The sequence below is a fragment of the Galdieria sulphuraria genome (genome assembly GCF_000341285.1).
Source record: "Galdieria sulphuraria unplaced genomic scaffold scaf_32, whole genome shotgun sequence".
In the NCBI taxonomy this organism is placed as follows: domain Eukaryota; phylum Rhodophyta; class Bangiophyceae; order Galdieriales; family Galdieriaceae; genus Galdieria; species Galdieria sulphuraria.
Genome location: NW_005178443.1, coordinates 11,149 through 31,813, shown reverse-complemented (window position 1 = coordinate 31,813; position 20,665 = coordinate 11,149). Strand labels below are relative to the sequence as shown.

General features: G+C 36.4%; 8 protein-coding genes across 9 annotated transcripts; 2 read left to right on the top strand and 6 right to left on the bottom strand.

Annotated features, from left to right (window-relative positions):
- The first annotated feature begins 3 nt into the window (after positions 1-3).
- Gasu_37670 (transcription initiation factor TFIID subunit D9) lies at positions 4-958 on the top strand. 2 transcript variants are annotated; one of them, XM_005705177.1, is made up of 7 exons: positions 4-179; positions 238-328; positions 373-416; positions 466-542; positions 592-649; positions 702-778; positions 829-958. In XM_005705177.1, the coding sequence occupies exons 1-7, from the start codon at positions 92-94 to the stop codon at positions 895-897; spliced, it is 504 nt and encodes a 167-aa protein (XP_005705234.1). In that variant the 5' UTR covers positions 4-91; the 3' UTR covers positions 898-958. The 2 variants fall into 2 exon arrangements, with proteins under 2 accessions (XP_005705234.1, XP_005705235.1); XM_005705178.1 differs by having other exon boundaries at positions 220-328.
- Positions 959-962: 4 nt separating this feature from the next.
- On the bottom strand, positions 963-3,093 carry Gasu_37660 (zinc finger-like protein). The gene is made up of 3 exons (XM_005705176.1): positions 2,361-3,093; positions 1,396-2,313; positions 963-1,342 (listed from the first exon to the last, which is right to left on the bottom strand). The coding sequence occupies exons 1-3, from the start codon at positions 3,063-3,065 to the stop codon at positions 998-1,000; spliced, it is 1,968 nt and encodes a 655-aa protein (XP_005705233.1). The 5' UTR covers positions 3,066-3,093; the 3' UTR covers positions 963-997.
- Positions 3,094-6,712: 3,619 nt separating this feature from the next.
- Positions 6,713-8,363, bottom strand: Gasu_37650 (ribose 5-phosphate isomerase). Its single transcript, XM_005705175.1, has one exon. It carries the CDS (start codon positions 8,143-8,145, stop codon positions 7,405-7,407), a length of 741 nt encoding a protein of 246 aa, XP_005705232.1. The 5' UTR covers positions 8,146-8,363; the 3' UTR covers positions 6,713-7,404.
- A 1,944-nt stretch (positions 8,364-10,307) lies between these two features.
- Positions 10,308-12,553, bottom strand: Gasu_37640 (MFS transporter, SP family, sugar:H+ symporter). Its single transcript, XM_005705174.1, has 2 exons — positions 12,115-12,553; positions 10,308-12,058 (listed from the first exon to the last, which is right to left on the bottom strand). Exons 1-2 carry the CDS (start codon positions 12,507-12,509, stop codon positions 10,792-10,794), a joined length of 1,662 nt encoding a protein of 553 aa, XP_005705231.1. The 5' UTR covers positions 12,510-12,553; the 3' UTR covers positions 10,308-10,791.
- A 220-nt stretch (positions 12,554-12,773) lies between these two features.
- Gasu_37630 (fatty acid hydroxylase) lies at positions 12,774-14,158 on the top strand. Its single transcript, XM_005705173.1, has 8 exons — positions 12,774-12,953; positions 13,007-13,091; positions 13,145-13,240; positions 13,297-13,439; positions 13,487-13,565; positions 13,626-13,754; positions 13,802-13,914; positions 13,970-14,158. Exons 1-8 carry the CDS (start codon positions 12,841-12,843, stop codon positions 14,025-14,027), a joined length of 816 nt encoding a protein of 271 aa, XP_005705230.1. The 5' UTR covers positions 12,774-12,840; the 3' UTR covers positions 14,028-14,158.
- An 814-nt stretch (positions 14,159-14,972) lies between these two features.
- Gasu_37620 (uncharacterized protein) lies at positions 14,973-16,073 on the bottom strand. The gene is made up of 2 exons (XM_005705172.1): positions 15,936-16,073; positions 14,973-15,820 (listed from the first exon to the last, which is right to left on the bottom strand). The coding sequence occupies exons 1-2, from the start codon at positions 16,054-16,056 to the stop codon at positions 15,663-15,665; spliced, it is 279 nt and encodes a 92-aa protein (XP_005705229.1). The 5' UTR covers positions 16,057-16,073; the 3' UTR covers positions 14,973-15,662.
- Positions 16,074-16,710: 637 nt separating this feature from the next.
- Positions 16,711-17,723, bottom strand: Gasu_37610 (uncharacterized protein). Its single transcript, XM_005705171.1, has one exon. The coding sequence runs from the start codon at positions 17,490-17,492 to the stop codon at positions 17,226-17,228; it is 267 nt and encodes an 88-aa protein (XP_005705228.1). The 5' UTR covers positions 17,493-17,723; the 3' UTR covers positions 16,711-17,225.
- A 490-nt stretch (positions 17,724-18,213) lies between these two features.
- On the bottom strand, positions 18,214-19,473 carry Gasu_37600 (archaeal ATPase). Its single transcript, XM_005705170.1, has one exon. It carries the CDS (start codon positions 19,459-19,461, stop codon positions 18,445-18,447), a length of 1,017 nt encoding a protein of 338 aa, XP_005705227.1. The 5' UTR covers positions 19,462-19,473; the 3' UTR covers positions 18,214-18,444.
- Positions 19,474-20,665: the final 1,192 nt, after the last annotated feature.

Below are 20,665 nucleotides of genomic sequence, written 5' to 3'. Positions count from 1 at the left end.
AGAATGGGAAGGGTGTTGAAGAAATGTCTCATGTCATTATTTCCAAGCAGGATTCTTTTGTGGTGGTCCTTAGTGCAGTTGTTTTATATGAATGGAAACAGAACCCATTTCTTCACAAGTAGAAACAGACTCAAAAGTAGAAGAATTTTCAGAACAGGCAACTCCCACTGAAGTTCGAGGTAAAAGTACCTTATATGATTCTTATCGTTATAGTAACAGAATGGACCGAAACAACAGGAAAGAGAGATAGCGAAGAAGAGGACTCAGATGTGACTAGTGTTGATGATGAAGAAGACGAGCAAGTTCGCTTATGGAAGCAGAGGGAAAGGTAGGTTGTTGAATTAGTGGACAGTTGTTTGAACGTCGTTGCAGGGAGATTTTTTCAAACTTGAACGAAGACGACCAGGAACGCTTTGGTATTTCGATATCGTCGCTTAATAATTCCTATTACTCAAGGAGTTGTAGAATATTATCGTCAAGGAGATTTGGATAAGAACAAAGTGAAAAAGCTCGTGTCTACGGTTAACCCTGCGTTGTCTATGGTTTGTCACTATTTGCAATTTATTGTTGAATGAAGTAGCACTTGCGTAGATGCAACCAGATAATCCTTTTATCATAGCTGTCAAAGGACTAGGGAAACTTTATGCCGGTAACAACCGTAAACATACAATATTCATTATTTGGAGATGATGTTGGTTTAGGAGAATTGGTAGAAATGGCAGTCGATATCCGTAATGAACGAGGAGAACAAGGAGCAGTTAGACCCGTTCATTTAAGGGTATGTTTCACTATTTTTGGGAATCCTTTAAGAATAAGATTGTTCTTTAGGAAGCTTATCGTAGAATGCAGAAAGCTGGAAAGACTCCCAAGTATAGAAAAATTTTCCTTCCAAGTTAATATTCATTATCATTCACAAAACCCAAGTTTCTAATATCCACGAAGGATTCCATCAGTTCTTTTTGTAAAATGATTTCAATTACTACAATATACTTTAGGCTCAACTAAAAAATTGAGAAATAGTATCCTTTGAAGACGGAAATTCAGCAGAATACTTTGAAGACGTTGATGGAACTCTTATTTGCCATAGACCTGACGTCTGACCTTGCTGAAGCATTTGACAGGTCTCTCTCACTATCTTATTTCTTAAATCGTTAAGCTCATCGTCACTTAATACTTGTAACAGTCGTGGAAGGATATGCTCCTCTTCCTTTTCCATATGCAAAGTAAGATTTGCACTAAACCCCGTAATTTGCAAAAATAAGTCTCCAGCGTGATCGGGATCAAAGTTCATTATTGCCTCTCCGATAGCAGTCAATTCTTTGCCTTCCATGAAATGATCCAGCTTTACAAACATTCAGTGTTTCCTACGAGAACAAATTCGTGTAAATCACTCACATTATACGATTCTGTTATCCCAGGAATCCGATCCATAAGTAAAGGAAATATGAGTTGATCTTCTGCATTGGCATGGGCACTGAGAACGGTAAAAAGCTCTACATAAACTCGTTTTAGATGCGATATACAAGCTTTTGAATGGTCCGTCACGGCATTCATTGCTGCATCGGTCAGACTGGATAACATACGTCTTATTTCTAAATGATTAAACTGAAATCTTTCTTTGAAAAGACGTGCTTCGGTGCTGAACGCTAACCAGTCATCTTCCGTATCTTCAATAGGATTGTTGGACCTTAAATGGGAAGCATTTGGAGCTTCCAAGAAAGAAGGACATTCAAGCTCTTCAAATAGGCCAGCTTCAGTGTTGTGACGGGATTGAACATCCGAAGAGAAAGTTCCTCTGGAATCTCTTTCTTCTCGAGGTTTCTTGTTGTTATTGGAATACAGAGCATAAGCACGTTCATATTCCAAACGGAGAGACTCCATATCCATCAATACCTGAAACTTTGGATCACAAATAGACGAATCTGCTATAAAACCAAGTTTGTCACTTTTAAGGAGGTCCATGTTTTCAAAAATCTTCCTTCTTGCCTCTGTAGAACATTTACAACTTTGGAGACAACAAATATACCAAATAGGACTATTTTCACTTTTTGCACAGGGTCCTGTATCGCTTTTAGGAAATGCTTCTGTCGAAAAAGTCCCAAGATCCGAAATGAACCTTCTATAAACTTGCGTTGTGTCAGAAGGAAATAATTCTGAGTTTCTTAACAATACAAGAGCATTACTGAAACGATACAACAAAAACACAGGATGTCTACATTTGAAACGAATGTTGGGAGCTTGAAAATAGGATAAAAGTCCTTCAGGAGAGTTTTCTATTCTCTCTACCACCTTTTGTCCTCGATGGTCGTTTGCCTAGTAGCACGTAAACAATAAGACTCCCTTGGATAGTTTCAACAAACCTTTCGAAAAAAGACTCTGTCAAATAGTTCGGGCAAAAATGGAGCATAAAATGTCTGGGCTTCTTCTGCTGATGCCTTTTCGGACAAGGATTCTTTAGCAGCTTCCGTTCTCTTTCTTTTCTTATCGGCGTCTTTTCTTGAATATACATAAATGCCTTTAGAAATAAGAGATGCCACACAAATGTGTTGTCTTAGAAGAGATACTACCAGATAAAAAGGACGCCCTCTTTGGAGACTACTTGTGGACTTGAAGCGAAGACGGGAGAATACACACTGACCATCTTCTAAAGGTTGCCTTGTTACACCTTCCAGACCTAAAACTTCTAAAGTATTTGACAAGTCCGTGTGACAAGCACAAGTTATCCAAGCGGTCAAGTCGCTAGTAGGAACGAAATCAGGAGCGCTGTAGACTATTCTGATCTCTGGAAGTTTCCAGGTTTTGTGCCAACGAAATTCATTCTTTCCCTCATCAAATACGAACGATCTACTCAAGTAAACACTAAGATGACTCGAGGAAGCCGCTTGTTGGAGGCTCGAACATTGAAAGGAGTACTGCCCTGGTCTTATCGTCTCAAACGTCTCAAAGAGGGAGTCTTGTTCTTCATTACCCTCAGCAATCTTGAGAGTTGCATCGCAACTAGACCATGAGAAAGAAGGACTCGAGTGTTTTTCGAAAGACATCACGTCTAGACAGTCGTTGGACATGAGCAGGATTTTTCTTCTAATCCGCTTTGAACGAATCTTCCTCCAACTGAAGTAGAAATGTCATTCTTTCACATTGTGAATTCAGAGTATTTTGCAGTTGATTACTAACCAATCCATTTCCTTATAGATTCATCAAGTTGTTATTTCCACTGATTGGATAGTCTTCAAATGATTCTTGATACAACCTCTCCACAAAAACTTTCAGCTATAGTGCTACTCGTTGTTTTCTATAGATGCATAGCTTTCGTTCGTTACATGCCTTTCAGTTGTTGCACAAAACAAAAGGAGAGCTATCAGAAACCCTTGTAGAACTTTTTTATGTACTGCCATCTATCAATAAGGCAATTCAGTATCTAACACACTTAATAAATAATACAAGCTCCTTCTGCTACCATATTACCAAGCATTTGAATGAAAAACTCAGTCAGTTTATTTCCTTATTGAAACATAATATGAATATTGCAAATAACTTATTCGAGAGCCACTCATTTCTTGTGGTTTTTGAAGGATTTCATTCAACTTCTTATGATAGGCATGAAGCATCCAAAACTGGATGTGAGTGTCAACATTACTCTTCGCTGTGAGAGGTTGGAATAGATGTGGCTAAATATAGCAATAAACAATCATAAAGAGAAATAGAGCAAACTTACCAAAATACAATTCACTGCATCCAAATCAGCTTTGTGAAAACCCGACAACATGCAGCTGTCAAAACTCCAAACATGAAAATGGCCTAAGATGTTCAAGCCAATGCACATATAAACAATATGTTGCTCAATCTATGCTAATTTTACTTTTAGATAACACAAAAGGAAAAACGTTCCAGAAATAAAATGAACTTCTTTGATATTCATTTCTATATTCAAATGTCACAGAAATCTCTTATGATGTCCCACGGATACACTTCTACAGGAGAAACTCGGTAATTTAGGCAAGATGGAATCTTCCTTGACAGACGCAGTAGGAACTTCTACAGGACACACTTCTCTTTATTCTTGTTCTTCTTCATGCCTGTGTATAGCAATGCATATTGCAAAAATTCTACAACTTCTTATGTCTACATGTCGATTGTCCTTGTCTACATGATAAGGCAAGACATATGTTTCTCAACTTTTAAGATAAACTTTGCATCATGGTAAACATCTAGGATTACATAAAGTCATAAATATACTTCATAGTGCACAGTTGAGTATCATGAGAAAGTCTCATTTCATTGGATGACAGCCATCTTTTCAAATGAAATGTTTCCTTAACAAGGTCAAGAGCTTCATTTGATCAAATTGCATTCTTTCTAGGATACTATTGACTTTTTAATGATATTCCACGACATGAAAAAAATATAAAAACAGTTGAAAACACAAGTCTCCATTTAATTATTAGAAAAGCATGTGAATCTTAAATAAAGATGAATATATCAAACCTCCAGAAGCTTAATCAAAAGGAACGAAAAATAGAGGCAGAAATACAAAGAGATGGGTTGGGCTGCTGCGTTTGAAATCTGTTGCTCAGAAAACTTTTAAAGTCAGAAACTGCAGCATCGACATCGTCTGGCCATCCTCTGAAGCCATAGAGAATCCAACTAAGAACTGCAAGTAATTACAGGTGAGCCACTAATACAATTAATCACAAACCACAAATTGATTCCAATTGTAAATATCGGAGGCTTTGAGAACCACATGAGAGCTTTGCCAAGTTGATCTCAACCAACTATTTCGATATTTTCATACATTTTCAACTATTTTCACACAATTTGTTGAAATATTCACAAGCCAAAAGCAGATACTGAAACAATACGACGCAGAGTTCTTAGAATTTGAATCTGTTTCCTTTCAGATACAAATTTAAACCTTTCTTTCAGAAATTCTTGGTCCGTCATGTTTTGGGTAAAGAATATACAAACGATTTCACAACAATATGACAACAAAACTGCTGTAACTGATTCATTGAATTAGAAGAAAGTGTTGAAAGTAAGTTTTTGAGATTCCAAAGCTGAAAAGAACAAAACGAAAGCGATAAGTGGTGATGATCCTTAACAGTTTCTATAATAGACAGTACGTCGCGTTGGTTGCATCAGACAACATTTGTCACTCAAAAAATAAAAATTAGAATCTAAAACAATTAATGAAAATGTATAAACTCCATCAAGAAAAGCTACTGAGTATTACAAGTCACAACAACTCATATGTAAAATTAGAATTCAACATTACGCTCTTAAGCATAGCTTGGAAAGTCCCTAAGATGACAACATGAATACAAACTCTACAACATGACTCTCAAAACTTCTCACTTACCTTGAGTTGTCGCTTTTTCAGGTGTTCGAAGGTCTATCTGATTCATTGCAATATCTTCTGACGCACTAATTATTAGACTGATTTCGTCTCTGTACATCAATGGTGTTTACACTCTCCTTGTGTATCTCAAAAAATTTTACCATCCGTCTTCTAACAAAATAAGACCAAGAGTATACGATCCACTGCACCAACTAGTAATAACTCTCAATGATACAAGGTATAATCTTAGTTAGAAAGATAAGACGATAATTGAGTTTGACCCAATAGAGACATCATCAAAAATATTTCTATCGTGTCCACTGTCAACTTGTTGCCTTATAGTTCTGTCAATTACGTCCCAACACTATTCGACAATCTTCTGAATCTGACAGAACCAGAAGCCTCAATGAAAACAGTCTATTGACAACAATCTCTATGGACCTTAAAGGTAGCTGAGTCTTCCACTTTATAAAAGAAAGATGCGTGGCTCTATCATTATTGGTGATTTCTGTGCTCAACAAAAACAGACGGACCATATCATTCCGGTATATTGTCCGACTCCCCATTGAATCTTCTTACAAACAAGACGTCTTCAATAGTCAGTCAAAGGATGTAATAAATTCACACAGGGAACCGAATTCTCTGCCTTCCGGCAAGTTGAAAAGGAAACACGTAACTCTTAACGACCTTTAGAAAATGATTCCAAAGCGAACACAAGGGTCCACAATAACATGTTGGTAAATTTCGTTTCCGTTTGCATTCTCAAATAACTTGAGTGCTCATTTACAAGCTATTTATTTCTATAAGCATTGAAAGACAGTAAAAAAAGTATTTCTGGGAAGTCTCGGTTAATTTGTCGGTCTCCAATGTCGGTCTGCAAATTTCAAAGAAAGAATTGTATTTCAGTTATCGCTATACTTCTTGAAAGAAATCAAACTTACAGACTCGAATTTGCAATCGATATTACTCACTGAAGATAACTGGACGCTAGAAATTTTTCGCTTGATAATAGCATGTATTCATTTTAGTTTAGTTTCAGAATGAGACCATTCCTTGTTAGAAATTTCATTCTTCGTTTTGTTGCAACTTTGAACAAAACATGAACGTAAAATAGAACTCTTAGAACTTTCATTATCAAAAAAGATTCAATGACTGAGGTTTTAAGCAGAATGAGTGGAACTGCTATGGGCTACTTGAAAAGAAGCCAGGCAGAGAGTGGTTCAAAATCACAATTCACTGACTGGAAGCTTGTCGACATATCTCCCATTCCTTCGATATTTGTAGGTTGTCGACACATGTTTGCTTTTTTAGTGTTTGAACTTATCAACTTCATTATCTTTACAACTATCAGCAAGGTAAATGGAAATGGCTTTTTTAGAAAACATTAATACATGCTAAAGAGCTATCCTAATAAGCGAAGAATGTTGCCATTGTTTCTTGTGAAGATATATTTTGAATGAGGTCGACTCAAACAAATTGTCTGCAAACACTGGGATACTACAAAGCTAACAAAGCATTTGGTCCAGAGCAGACAATATCTCTCCCAATCTACTATTGAAATAAATCTTCGCCTTAACGTAGCTTGTTTTATTATGCTACTTCAATAAACGTTCCAAATACAATACCTAATTAAATGATATGAATACATTTAGCAGAGTTCGAGAATATTTTCTTGATACAATAGAGTATATTGAATTTCCTGTATCACCCAATCCTTTTTTTTTTTACGATTTGTTAAGTGCAAGTGAGGAATGCATTCCTGAAAAACTAAAGAGGCAGCTTTCAGTCAGTAAAAGTCAAGTAACTCGTGAGGAGCTTCATGTGTCAATGGAACAATTGCCCTTTCTGTGAAGCAGATGTAAGAAAGTTTTCTGATCACTATCACAAAACCCTTTTCAAAGTCTTCTATAAAGCAACTATCACTTTGGATTCTTTCAATTGGAACAAAATAGTACATAAAGGTTATATTCCTTCAGTTTTCTTGGTCATAATGAGTTCCTATTAACGAGTCATATTTAGAAAAGGCTCTACAGATAGGGACTATATACGCATATAGAGCTCAATAATATTCAACATTTTCTTTCGATTACTCGAGTTCCCTCTTTTCCAGAAACTATACATAAGTTTGCCATGTTCAAGAATATGCCATGTTCTACTACTCCTACTATCTCTGAAATTTGCCGGGCTGCTAAAAAAATATCTGGGATAGGCCTGTCCAAGAAAAGGTCTACAATGTAGTTATTATTATCAGTAACATAAATATTTCCCTTTTCACGTCTTATAGTTGCTGAAACGTTACATTCTGCGAGACACTCCACTCCAAGTAACCGACGCAAGGTATGCTTCCAACAAAAAGGGGTAACTTCAACAGGTACAGCTCCTGTCATTCCCAATCCTTCTACTAACTTTGACTCATCCACAATAACGACCAATTTCCTGGCTTCTGCTTCAATCATCTTTTCGCGAAAAAGTGAGCCACCTCTTCCCTTTACCAGGTTCAAATATTTGTCAACTTCATCTGCTCCATCTATTGCTACATCTACGACAGGATGAGTATCCAAGGTAACCAGAGGAATATGTAACGACTTGGCTTGATTCTCTGTCTTTGTAGAAGTAGGGATGCCCACAACGTCACAAAGCGAGCCCTCTTGTAACTTCTGACCTAAACGCTCAATGGCATAGTAGGCTGTAGAGCCAGTTCCCAGTCCAACAACCATTCCAGAATGTACATAGTCATCCACTGCCTTGTAGCCCACCACTCTCTTCAAGTCTTCGGTAGAACTAAGTTGTGTCTCAACCGCAATAGACATTTCTTCTAGATTCCCTACGTGTTCTTGAAAATCAACGCAAGTTGCTAGAGTTACAATTCCTAGTGAAACAAACAATTTTCTTAAACAATAATGACTCTTAGCACAATATAAATAGATCTAGTTTGTAGTACAGGTTGTGCAATAACTGACATTCAGCTCGTACCGGCCCTCGCCATAACCTAAATCAGATTGTTCATTTACCCTGTCCAATCGATTGTCGGAGGCTTTGTACTGTTAATACTCTTCTATGATTTCCTGTACCGTTTTTTACAACAGCATTCATTTCTCTCATTCAAGCAACGTTTATTTTTAAATAAGCTCAACACGAAATCAGTTTCTTCTGCTGTCGTTAATTTATCTTAAGTATTATAGCGCTTTCAAAGTAAATTGCGAAGCAAAGAGGAAGATCTCTTCAAAGTTCAAGTTGCAGGAAGATAAATCTGTTGGATTTTGAGTTGCTACCATATGCTTTAACCAACAGACGCAGTTTGTGCCAAATTTTCGACGATCTTGATTATCTCTCTATGTACTTTGGAGCTTAAAGGAAACCCGTGAACTGTTTCATAGCTTTCTTAAGAGACCAGAGATCTCCTGTGTCATGGCTACTATGAGGAGGGTGAGCTAGAAGGAATTTTTCAACAGTTAGGTTCACTGTAAGCGAATGTAAAAAAATGTAGCATAAGTAGTGAGCAATGATCTTTTTTGTTTCATGGTATCGTTTTGAACGAACCAGAAGGAAGCCAAGAGTCTCGTCGAACTCTGACTAAACGAATGAGGTTAATTTTTCGATTGAAACTCCACGACCATCTAATACAATTCCCAAAAGTCTGTCCCTTTGATCTTGTGTTTCAAACCATGTTTCTATTTTCTTATTGAATTCCAAGAATTTCTAACACTTCATAGTTTGTAACCAATTGAAGACATCACAGTTGGCGACTCAAACGTTCGCATCGTTTAACAAAGCGAAACAACATTTGTTCTAAAAATTGCTGTAAGTGATTCTTCTCTTTCATGAAGTCTAGTGGGTTCGAAAGGAATCCAATATTTCTCCAATTATTTCATTAGGAAACTTTTTCAAAAGTTCATGACGGCCAATTAAAACAGTAGAAGTTGAAGGTTACTGTTATGGAGTGAAGATTGCAATCTCGAGGACACTGAGATATCACCACTTTTGTAGAAGCTCGAAATAGCGTATCACTGCATAGAGGAAACTTTTGAAGAAGAGCCCATTTTACCTTTTCAGATGCTGTTGCTGTTCCACGGTGTGTAAAAACAAGTCATATTTTTTTCTTATCGCACCGAAATTTCATTAAATGGTATCGATTCTGTTTTCTATGATATTTTCTCTCTTGTTTCATGAGCTGGTTTATTTTCATTCAATTCAATATTTCTAAATCTTTGTCAAGCTGAAGTAAGCATTCTTTTCTGGAAACGAGAAGCCAAATGTCTATTTTTCGCAACAAGCTGGATAAACGAATAACGGCCATTTTTCCTGGAATTGCTGTATCATTGAGCAACCTTCTAGTTGGGTTTGATTTCATTTCACATGAAAGTCACTGAAGGAATCTATATTACAAGCTTAATATTGTATACTCTAGTTTTCCCTAGCACAGTTTAGTGTCTCGCTTCGATAACGCTTTTTGGAGTTTACCCCACTCGTCTCCGAGGTTTTGGAAAGAACATTATGGAGTTTTAATCATTTATTTGTGGATGTTTACAGTCAGCTGCAACTTTATCAACTTGACGAATTCTACAATAAATATAAGCTATTTGATGGATTTTATGGAGACATTCATTTGGTTGGAATTAGACTAGCTACTTTTTTGTTATTCAATGACTCACCCAAACATTAGCAAGCGTTTATTTATCCAGAATTCTCTCTATTCACTGGAGTCATTCTATCCACTAATGAGCCAATAAATACATCTTCTTTCCGCAGAATATTTCCGAGTCATTTTACAGGAATCCAGACGTAATCTCAGTTGGATCCTTTGTTCATAACACACTCCATGTGCTCTTCATACGTCATTTTTTGTCTGTTAGGGCCCTATGACTCTTCGATTCTTTCCACGCCAAAATAATCTGTGAAAATTCTCTATTTTACCAGTTTTCCCGAGATACCTTTCCATCCTCAGATAAAGACTGTTCAATTTTGTTTGATAAAACGTCGTTGTACATTTACTAGAATTCTCTTCATGCTACAAATGTAAAAGAAGAATAATATCAAAATTTCCTGCAAAGACAAGATACGAAGCATTTCATTGGAAACAATTTTTAAAGAGGAAAGTTTCGACGAAATCTTATCGGTTGAACGAAATGACACATTATTCCAAGTGTTACATGCAATTTGTTTATCTATTACAACTTTAAAACCTCTACAAATCGCTGTATTTCTTCCTTTCTACTGCCTTAGCTTGTATCGTCACTTTTCCAGAGCCGACGAAAAATTTTTTCTTGCTTTTCAACTCTCAAGCAACCTCGTAAAACGTGACTTCCAACTATATAAAACACATTGTTTCCTTTTTTGGACGATGTGAATGATATAGGAGAGAAATGAAAACATTTCGCCTTATCTTTGGTTCTTTATCATGCAACAATGAACAAAGAGACAAGCATGTAGATATATCTTCATTCCGGGCCACAAAGTTACTCTATTTTCCATACTTCCTTGAGTCTAAAATGAAGTAAATCATTCGTCGTTTTCTTAGCATTATTCCAATTGTGCTTTGCCAATGCAGGCATAGACATGGAAAACAGTGCATCTATTTCTTCCAAAGTCTTATCTTTCGTTTCTGGCATCATCAACAATCCATAAAACCAAGAAAGCACAACAAAGCCTCCATAAAATCCGATAAAAATTCCGGGACCAGTCATTGCAGTTTTCATTCTTGTAAATAGATAAGTGGTAAGAAAGTTTCCAATATAGGTCCACCATGTTACAAGTGCCATTCCTTCACTTCGGATATAAGTTGGAAATATCTCAGAACCGATGACCCACGTATAAGGTCCCATACCAGATCCCCAAAACATGTAATAAGTTATGATACCCCAAATGTATATACCTTCTTCAATGTGAATGTTGGAGGCTCGAAAACTAAATCCAATGATGAAACAGCCGATAACCACTCCTGGAAGTAAACTTAGCCATAAAGCTCTTCTTCCCATTCTGTCCATTAAGTAGATGGCAGGAATAGTGAAAAGTAACAATGTTCCTGAACCAATCATGCTAGAATATACTGCATGAACTCTACTAAATCCAACTTCATGCATCAATGTAGACATGTAATAATTGATGGAGTTAATGCCAGAAAATTGTTCGAGAATAGCGATAATAGCTCCAAAGATAGCAGCATGACGACAGCGATGTACTCGGATAAGATCCATAATGATCCATCTGTCTTTTGAATTTCTCAATTCCCTTTCCACTGTCTTTTTCATAATGTAAAACTCATTTCTTTCTTCTTCTGTATCAAAGCCTCTGACAATTCTCCATACCCTATAGGATTGTGCCTCCCGTCCTTTTCTCATTAACCATCTAGGAGTTTCTGGCATAGTGCACATCGCAATTAGCAAAATAGAAGAAAAAACCAAAGTACTTCCTAACATATATCTCCAATTGCCTGGAACGTTGACAAATATTGCGGCAACAATGTAGGCACAAAATAGTCCAAAGCAAATCATAAATTGATAAAGTGAAACCAAACCTCCTCGCCATCTTTTAGTACAACTCTCTGAAATGTATACAGGACAAGCAGTGCATTCTAAACCAAGTCCAACACCCAATATAATACGACCAGATAGAATCATTCCAAAATTATGCGCATCCGCTTGTAATATTCCTCCAACGGAATAAAACAAACAAGCAATGATAATGCTGATTTTTCTTCCAAGCCATTCATTCAATGGATAAGCTCTAAGATCATGGACTTGAGCCTTGTGGACATATACGAAAATATTGCAACTACTTACATAGTTGCCCCAAGAACTGCTCCTAGAGGCATGAAACCGGTTACCATAGACTCTTCTCCAGATGTCAAACTGAGATCCTTTGGCATAAACAACAATGCACCACTAATAACTCCTTGATCCATTCCAAATATAAAGCCTCCAATAGAAGCGAAGATGCCTAAAATTAATGTCATATGACGACCACCCTTTTTGAATAATGTATGGGTACGAAATGAAAATCCTGTGAACTTTAAAGACTCTTCTTTCAGTATCTCAAGTTCTTTTTTCACTTCTTCTTCATCCAAAGAAGCTTCTAGTTGAGTAACATAGTCTTGTTTCTCTCTATTGTTATAAACAATTTCTGTATCTTGAGTTTTTTGGACGTCAGCATCTTCTTGCAATTCAATACCACTCATATCTCTGACTACTTTTTGGACTTTTTCAAAGGACTATCTCTAACTCTATCTTAGTTCATTTGTTTCTTTTTAAATAAGATCTCGATCTCATTGTCAAAGTGACACATTCTCAAATACTTCAATCTCGGAGTGTCTTGGATTTTCTCCATGTGACTGAAGAAATGGGTGCATAAGAAGAAATTCATGCTTGAAGAAGCTACGAGCGATCGGGAAATTCGATCTTGCCACTTGGACAACAAATGTCCTTTACTCGAAATCATTTAAGCCTGTGCATTGATTATGGTGGCTTGTTAGAGCTGTTTTCCTGAAACAAAAAGATTATTTTAGTAAAATGAAACTTATATCCAAGCTATATTTGGTAGAACCTGTAGAGCTAAGCAGGAGTTTAGAGCTCCCACTGTCGGTAACCTGTTTTTCTATATACTTTGTAGTTTTTCACCTCGTGTAAGAAAAAGTTTCAATGAAATGTCCGGGTCTTCTAATGCTGAGACTTATAGCTGTGCATTTTTCGGTATTTCAGATTATTGGAAGCTATTTCGCAAATACAAGCTTCATGATTCTGATGAGATGACATACCTACAAGTAAGGCTGATTTATCTCCATTACCTGCGTACCTTTTTGAAGTGTTGCAAAAGTTATTGCCTAGAGTATTGTTTAACCAGCTTGTGTTCTTCTTACCTAGTTGCATCTTCGCTGAGAAACTCGGATGGGCTTTTCGTACTCCCTCACAAGTTAGTTCTCTTTCTTCATTGCTTGACTATATGGACTCATCGTATGAATAAAACAGGAAACTACCTTTCCACTTTGGAAGCTGCCTATCTTTTTGAGTCTTTTTTCGGTTTATGAAGAAATCATATTTTATAGTGCTCATAGATGGTTGTTACATTCGAAATGGGGATTTACTCTGTTAGGACACAACGTTCATCATAGGTAATATCACAATGAATTTGTGCTACTGAAGTAATAACCAGTGTTAGAACCAAGGGTTCTGTTGGAATCTCTCAACATTATATGAGTATGATTGACTATTTCTTGGAAATTGTGGTTGCCATTTTGGTAAGAACGAATGTTTGTCAATGTTGACATTCAAGAATGAATATCATGACTACTATGAAGGTTCCATTGGCTATGATCCGCGCCAATGCATATTTCGACTTGTTAATCATAGTTGAAAATGCCATCCTTGGTCCTTATGATCACAGTGGATATGATTTCTTTCTTGGCTCATTGAAAAGATATTCACCAGTACGTTATCTTGAGACGGAAAGGTTTAGCTAAACAGTGTTGCTTAGGTGAATCATTCTATGCATCATCTTCGTTCCAGTTGCAGCTTTGGAGATAGCGTTGGATCCATGGCTATACTTGATAGTCTCTTCAAGACTAGCTTTTTTCACTTTGGATATCAGTGAGCAGTATTTTGTTTTTGATTTTTATCATTCTTTCAAGCTTCTATGTAATAGATCTTTTCCAAAAGTGAAGAACGACAACAAGAATGAAAAAGAAACAAAAGTGACTTGATGTCTGTTTTCAATTGTACCTTTCTTCATCCGAAGGCTGAATAGCTAGAATATCAACATTTAGATGATAAAAAGTTTGTGTTCTTGTTGATCATCATTTGAAATTTATTTGTTAATGTAAGTTTTGAATCGTCTGATATCGTGCCGAATCCCTTTTGACCTTTCTAATACCTGCCAATTACTTGACCTCGCCTCTTTATGAAAAAAATCCTAAAACTTTATTCAAACTGCGTACGTCATACTCAAAATGAATATCCATTTTGTTGTCATAGACATAGTCAGTACAAATGTCACACATATATCTCCCGACAAACTTTGGATATTTCTAGAAAACAATTGACAGTATCAAGGCTCTACCTGTTCAAATACTAAAAAATGCCTTTATGACCTCCTTCAACAGTTATATATATACCATAGAATTGTAAAATCTTGTAAATCAGCCAATAAAAATCCAACATTTTCTTTGAAGAAGCCACCTTCTTTCAACAGATTGGTAAAATATTCATCCTTAACAATGTGTGCTGTATCACTGAGACTTGCTTTATGAATCATGCAAGAACGAAACATTTACTGCTATGAACACTAGTGTCCTAGCAAATGCGAACCATTTTGTTAAAAACATGCCGAAGGCTTTGAAGAGCTTCTTTTTCATAAACGACAGCATCTTATTCCAAAATGTTGTTTGTCTTTGTCGAACATAAAAATAAAATGAAGCTCCAAAAAGGCAAAAATTTTGACTCGAATAACTTGTTTTAATAGAATGGCTAAAAGTCTAAAACCATTCTATGCAGTGACTGTGAGGAACTCTTAGGCTGTAAGAAGCCATCATAGGTCTTCAAAGCTGCGAACCAATATTATTTTACAATAGTCAAAAATTGTTTTCAGCTTATTAGTGTCGTTTTCTCTGCAATTTTTGAATGAAGAACTGAAAGATGAATACGTTCTAAAAGCACTATTGTACTGTCTTCTAAGAATCCTTTTACATTAAAAAGTCTACAAATAACTCTGAGATCGCTTTCATATTGTTTCAAAAACTGTATGCAACCATGTAAGAGAATCATTGAAATTTGTTCATCATTACTCGAAATGAAAAAGAACGACATCTGCGTTGTGTTCAATTCTAGAAATGCAGCTTAAGCTCAACAAAGAGAGAAGAAGAAAGTAACCAAAGTCTCGAAACATTCGTGGCACAAATAGAAAGTTTTGAATATAACAGGATCTCAACGCCGATTCAAGGCTTCTTACAAACTTGAGTGATCGTTCAATCACCGTGTCTTCTGCAAAGCCACAACAGCTTAACTAAGAATTTTTTCATAGTAGAATGTCTCCTCGTTTGCATGTTTTTTTCTTTCATCCATATGCAATTTGAAAAGGAAGAGAAACTTGTTACCGATTTGCCTAGAAAGACAACTTTCGAGACTCAAAATATTTCCTGATATACTCCCTTTGCCATTGTTTGAAGAAAAAACTGGACTCTCTTTCATCTGTTTCCTAATACACTGAAATAATTGTTTTGAGTCAATATGACTAGAGCTATATCTTTAGCAAGTTGACAGCTCTTATAAGACTCGTATACTTTAAGGAACTTTATAGCGGCCTTGTGTTCAGCTAGTCGTCAAACTTTTTCATAATTTCTCTAGTAAAGCAAATGAAATAGCAACATATCCTGTTTCTCAAATGAACTTTCACAAAAAAAGGAAAACACAAAATCGCTATCCAATTTGCGGCAACAAAAAAAATGGAAACTCAAGCTCAAGCAATCGAGTGAAGTGAGAGAACCATTTGTTTGATATTCTCAAAATCAGTATTCACAAGTAGTTTGTTCTTGAATACGCCAGACTTCATTAGAATCTGTGACACTCTTGTTAAAATGAAATCTTCTACAACTTTTTAGAAAGAATTACCAAACCAGAATGAAGAGAAGCTAGAAAATCTCCAGCAACAATATCCTCAGAAGAACAACAACGAATCGTATGTTTCAAGAAAATGAATTCAATACAAGCCAACTTTGTACTTGGAGTGATCAACATACAGTGCTAATATGGATGCTTTGACATGACTTGATTAGGTTTAAAAAAATTCACGACCTTCCTTTTGACTTTCACTCAAAGTGTGTCATTAGAACTGTAACTGAGAGTGCCATGCAACACAAACATTCAACGACTCTTCTTCATATCTTTTTTATGTAATTGAATAATATATTCGGACTGGACCACATTGAATCTAGTGGCATAGACGTCTTTTCAAATTCCAAAACATCATCCACAGTTCGTTCCCGTTCGGTCTCTTCTAATGAGACTCTCTCACCTTCTGTAATCCTCTCACTATCATGAATAGTCTTCAGATAAAGTGCAGCTAATCGAGAAATGAATTGCTAGACGATTCCATCCCAAAAGGGAAATAATTGAGGAGTGGGAAATAGAATATTGTTGGGATCACAATGTGAAAACTCGTAATACGACCTTGTCGAAATGTATTCTTCAAAAATGTGAAAAAAGACTCGTGAAAGCCTTAAAGGAATTCAGCAATAGAGTCCAGAAAGATACTTTCTCTTCAGAGTCTTGGAGGAAATGTTCGATATTGTGGTCACTCAACAGCTTTGGAATCGAAAGTCCATACATTTGCTCTTATCTTCTTATAAGCACTGGGAATGACAAAAAAGCACGTCGTTTGACAAATCATGTAAAGGATTGCTTTCATTTATACCCAATTGAACGGTGTCGTACAAATCAAACCAAAGGTCAAACAGAGCTAACTACAACAACATATTGAATCATTGCCGTTCTTCTTGGTTGAAAAATTGTAAATGAGACAAGAAACAATCAAGATAAGTATGAGACGCTCATAAATAATTCGTTATTATCATGACTCTCTCTTTGGATAGTGGAAAACTCTTATTTCTACTTCCATATTACACACGGATGTCTATGTCGACTGTTAATGGACTCGCGAACTCCCAATATATTCTAATAATAGATTTGTCAAGTTTTCGTAGAAAAATTCTCATCACAGAAAACTTGTCCCGCAGAAGGATTTCCTGTGCAAACAGACAAAGGGACTCTTCTACAAATGTTCAACAATATGATTCTTTTCTAAAGAAGAACGGGACAATAACTCCAATCGAACATTAGAGGAATCCGTTAAGTTGTTGCGTATACGTCAGCCTCTGCTTTCCCAACTTGAGAGGAGATAAATGGGGTTATTGACAGAGTTCTCGAATGACAGAAAAGAAGTCATTGTATATCGTAAGATAATCACCTGTTGTGTCTTTCAGATCAAAGAAATTGTTCTTTCCTTCAGAAGCACCAACTTTGTCAAAAGTGACAAAAAGATATTCATTTGTTTTCATATTCAACACATCACGAATCTTGTCAAGCACCACTTTAGGCCTTGGTTGTATTTTATCATACGGCTCGAGTGGATTCGGCTCTGGAGTATTCACTGCACAATAGGCAACAGACAACATCAAATAATAAACTGCTCGATTGAAGCTTCTCTCCTCAGGAGGCAATTGACCAAAGCTTTTCAGAATGACAAAAAGACGATCAGCGTTTTTCAAGTTTCGAAAAACTCCTTATCGTAAGAACCCAAGGAAGAACCCTCTAAAGCACCGCCAATGCCATGTTCCTGAGTAAATCCAGATAATTCAAGGCAAATGTGCTCTTTACAGTACCAAAATGATATGGATTACAATAAATAGTGAATTGCTCCCCTTGATCAGTTCCAGAAATACCCACTGCTTGTCACTTTTGATTCAGCTGATACATTTGTTTCGTGACTTTAGGGTTACGACCTATCGCTACACAATTATAGGTAGCTTCGCTAAGATCACGGATAGAACGGTCCATAGTGAATTTCTCCAGGAAGGATAAAAACCAATTACGGGTAATATGTGAAGCACTGTTCAATTGACCCATGCTTTCGAGTCTCTCTCTATACAATATTCCTTTCAAAGAAAGTCAAGAACCAACAGTTCTTTCTTTGGTTTAATAAAATCCCACATTATTGATGTTAAGAGAAACAAAGCTTTTCTAGTACTTTCCAATGCACAATGTTATTAAAGAGTGAATAGATGAGTTATTCCAAGAATTATATAAAAGCACGTAACATATCGAATACTATTCTATATAAAGTTTGATTCTCTCTAGTAAAGTGACAAGTCATTCAAATACCGATTGAATGTTGGGTTGGTCCTAAATTTTTTTATTCGTTTTGTGAATAGATTGAAAACTCGTCTATTGCTTTGTTATTAGATCCTTCAGTACAGGAAAATACTTTTTCTAAACTATAACATGGAGTTAGGCTAATACGATGTGATTTCTAAACTTTCATAACTCGATATACTCTACCACCTCCATTTGATGATGAGAACCTGAGAACAACAAGTTGAAATATAAACTTGGAATTCTAAGAACCCTTCAATAGGCTCTTCCAATAAAGTTTTCTACATCGGCTTCAGAAAGAATAACCAATTCACAGTTTTGAGGAATCACGAATTCTTCAACACTATCGCCAGATGAATAACAACGACTAGAATGATTCAAGTCCTCAGATACGTTTGTTGCTAATTGAGTACTCATGATAATCAACATACAATGCCATGTAGGATGACTAGTCAATACTTGATCATGCACTGGTTTCAAAAACTTGTGAGCTTCTTCCAAAATTTCATTCCATAGAATACCATTACGACTCCATCGGCCTTTACAAGCAATACCCACAATCATCAAGTTCTTCTCATTCGTTCTTCCATGCAACTTGAATAATATATCTGGACTATAGGGTGTTGAATGAAATGGAATATATATCTTTTCAAATTCTAACATTTCTTCCACTATCCTTTCCCATTCATCATTGCTTCCAAATGTCATTCTCTCTGTTCCTGATACAGTTCTGGTATAATGTATAGATTTCATATAATAAGCAGCAGATTCGGAAGAAAATTGTAAATTCATTTCATTCCAAACACGAGACAATTGACCAAGAGTAGAAAACATTGAGCTGTTTGTAGGATGCCGAGAAAAATGTAAATAAAACAGTGTCGCAATAAGACCTTCCAAAATTCGACATTTCGACTCATAAAAGAATTCAACAGATTGAGACTTGAGAGTTTGTAAAAGTAACCATTCTAAACGATCATCCTTTACGCCTTGGTCAATATATTCAATCAGTAACTTGGGAATCAACACTTCATAGCGTTCGTTGCGGTCTGGTTCTATAACCAATCGACGATAGAGACACATATCTGTAACTAGATCAAACAAAAACACATCAGAATTTGAGCTTATTTGCACAGTTTCATCAAAATCAAATCGAATACGATACAAAGATAATAACGTAAGCATTCTTAACAAGCGCTTACGCTGCTCACTGAGACTTATCAGACGAGGTAAGAATGGCGCAACACAATAATTTGTTACTGGAAGGTTATTCATTATGATCAAGAAGGTTTCCTTAGATAATGAGAAATTGTTGTTGGATGATTTATACAGCAGAAGGTAACTGATTGCTCGAACAAGTAAACCAGGAACACCACCAGTCAATTCCAACAACAATTCTGCAAGTTCACTAGTTGAGAAGTCTTTGTGACAAAGAATTTCTGAAACCTTTGGGCTCCTAGTGAATAAAAAGGAAGAACTTTTCTCCAAGTGTTCCACGATACTATGTTTCTCATGCGGCGCAAGAGGAATAAATACTAACTGAACTCTTGAGACTGAAGCTACGTAATTTTTTATATTTAAGCCTTTGCTTTTCCCAACAACAATAAAAAACAAGTCGGGTTCTTTGCACAATTGACTAATGATACCGAAAAAGTCGTTGTATGGTCGAACTCTACCGTCGTGGGTTCTCTTGAAATGAAATTCGTCGAGACTTTCGTCTAGGACACCAATTTCATCAAATGCTATCAGAAGATATTGATCGGAAGGAATGCCCAAAGTCTTCCGTCGCTGTGGAATTAGAAAGTTTGGATAGGGAGGAATGTGTCTGTAGGCTTCATAAACTGTAGACCCATCTGATTACAAGCTGATCGGTACAATAAATAGTAGACTGCCCACTCAAGTGTGGGCTGCTCAACTCCCTTTGATCTACATAAAGCAACGAAGCCTTTTTCAGCTTCTCCAAAAAGATTCTGCTCGTCAGGCTCCGAACGTAAAGAGACCTATCAGTGCAGTTTCGGCCATCTTTTTCACCAGTTCCAAGTAGGTTTGTCCGAATTTCGTTTTGCGAGTTCCGAAGAGGTGGGGGCCATGTTGTATGCCTGGTTTGCTTTGCGACTGTTACGAAGATCATACAGTATACTTCTGTTACTCGACGAACATCCTTTTCTCGGTTTACTACATCTGTGTTGTATACGGTTTGTGGTATTACGCTCACTCATCGTCTTCTCAAGTATGAATAAGTTGTGAGATTGTTGCTTTTAGCTGTGTTGAAACAGACTCTTCATTATCTAACGATAAGTAGTATTGAAAAATAAGTTTAAAATAACAAAGAGGGAACCTTAAGCTCTTTTGTGAGCTATAATACTTTGGGTCATGTTATTCATATTTAGTGTTATTTCAGAACACCTTCCTTAAAGAAGTTACCTCAAAGTCGAGTTCACTTGAAGTTCAAGTGTGGCAATGAACAGCGTGCTGGTTC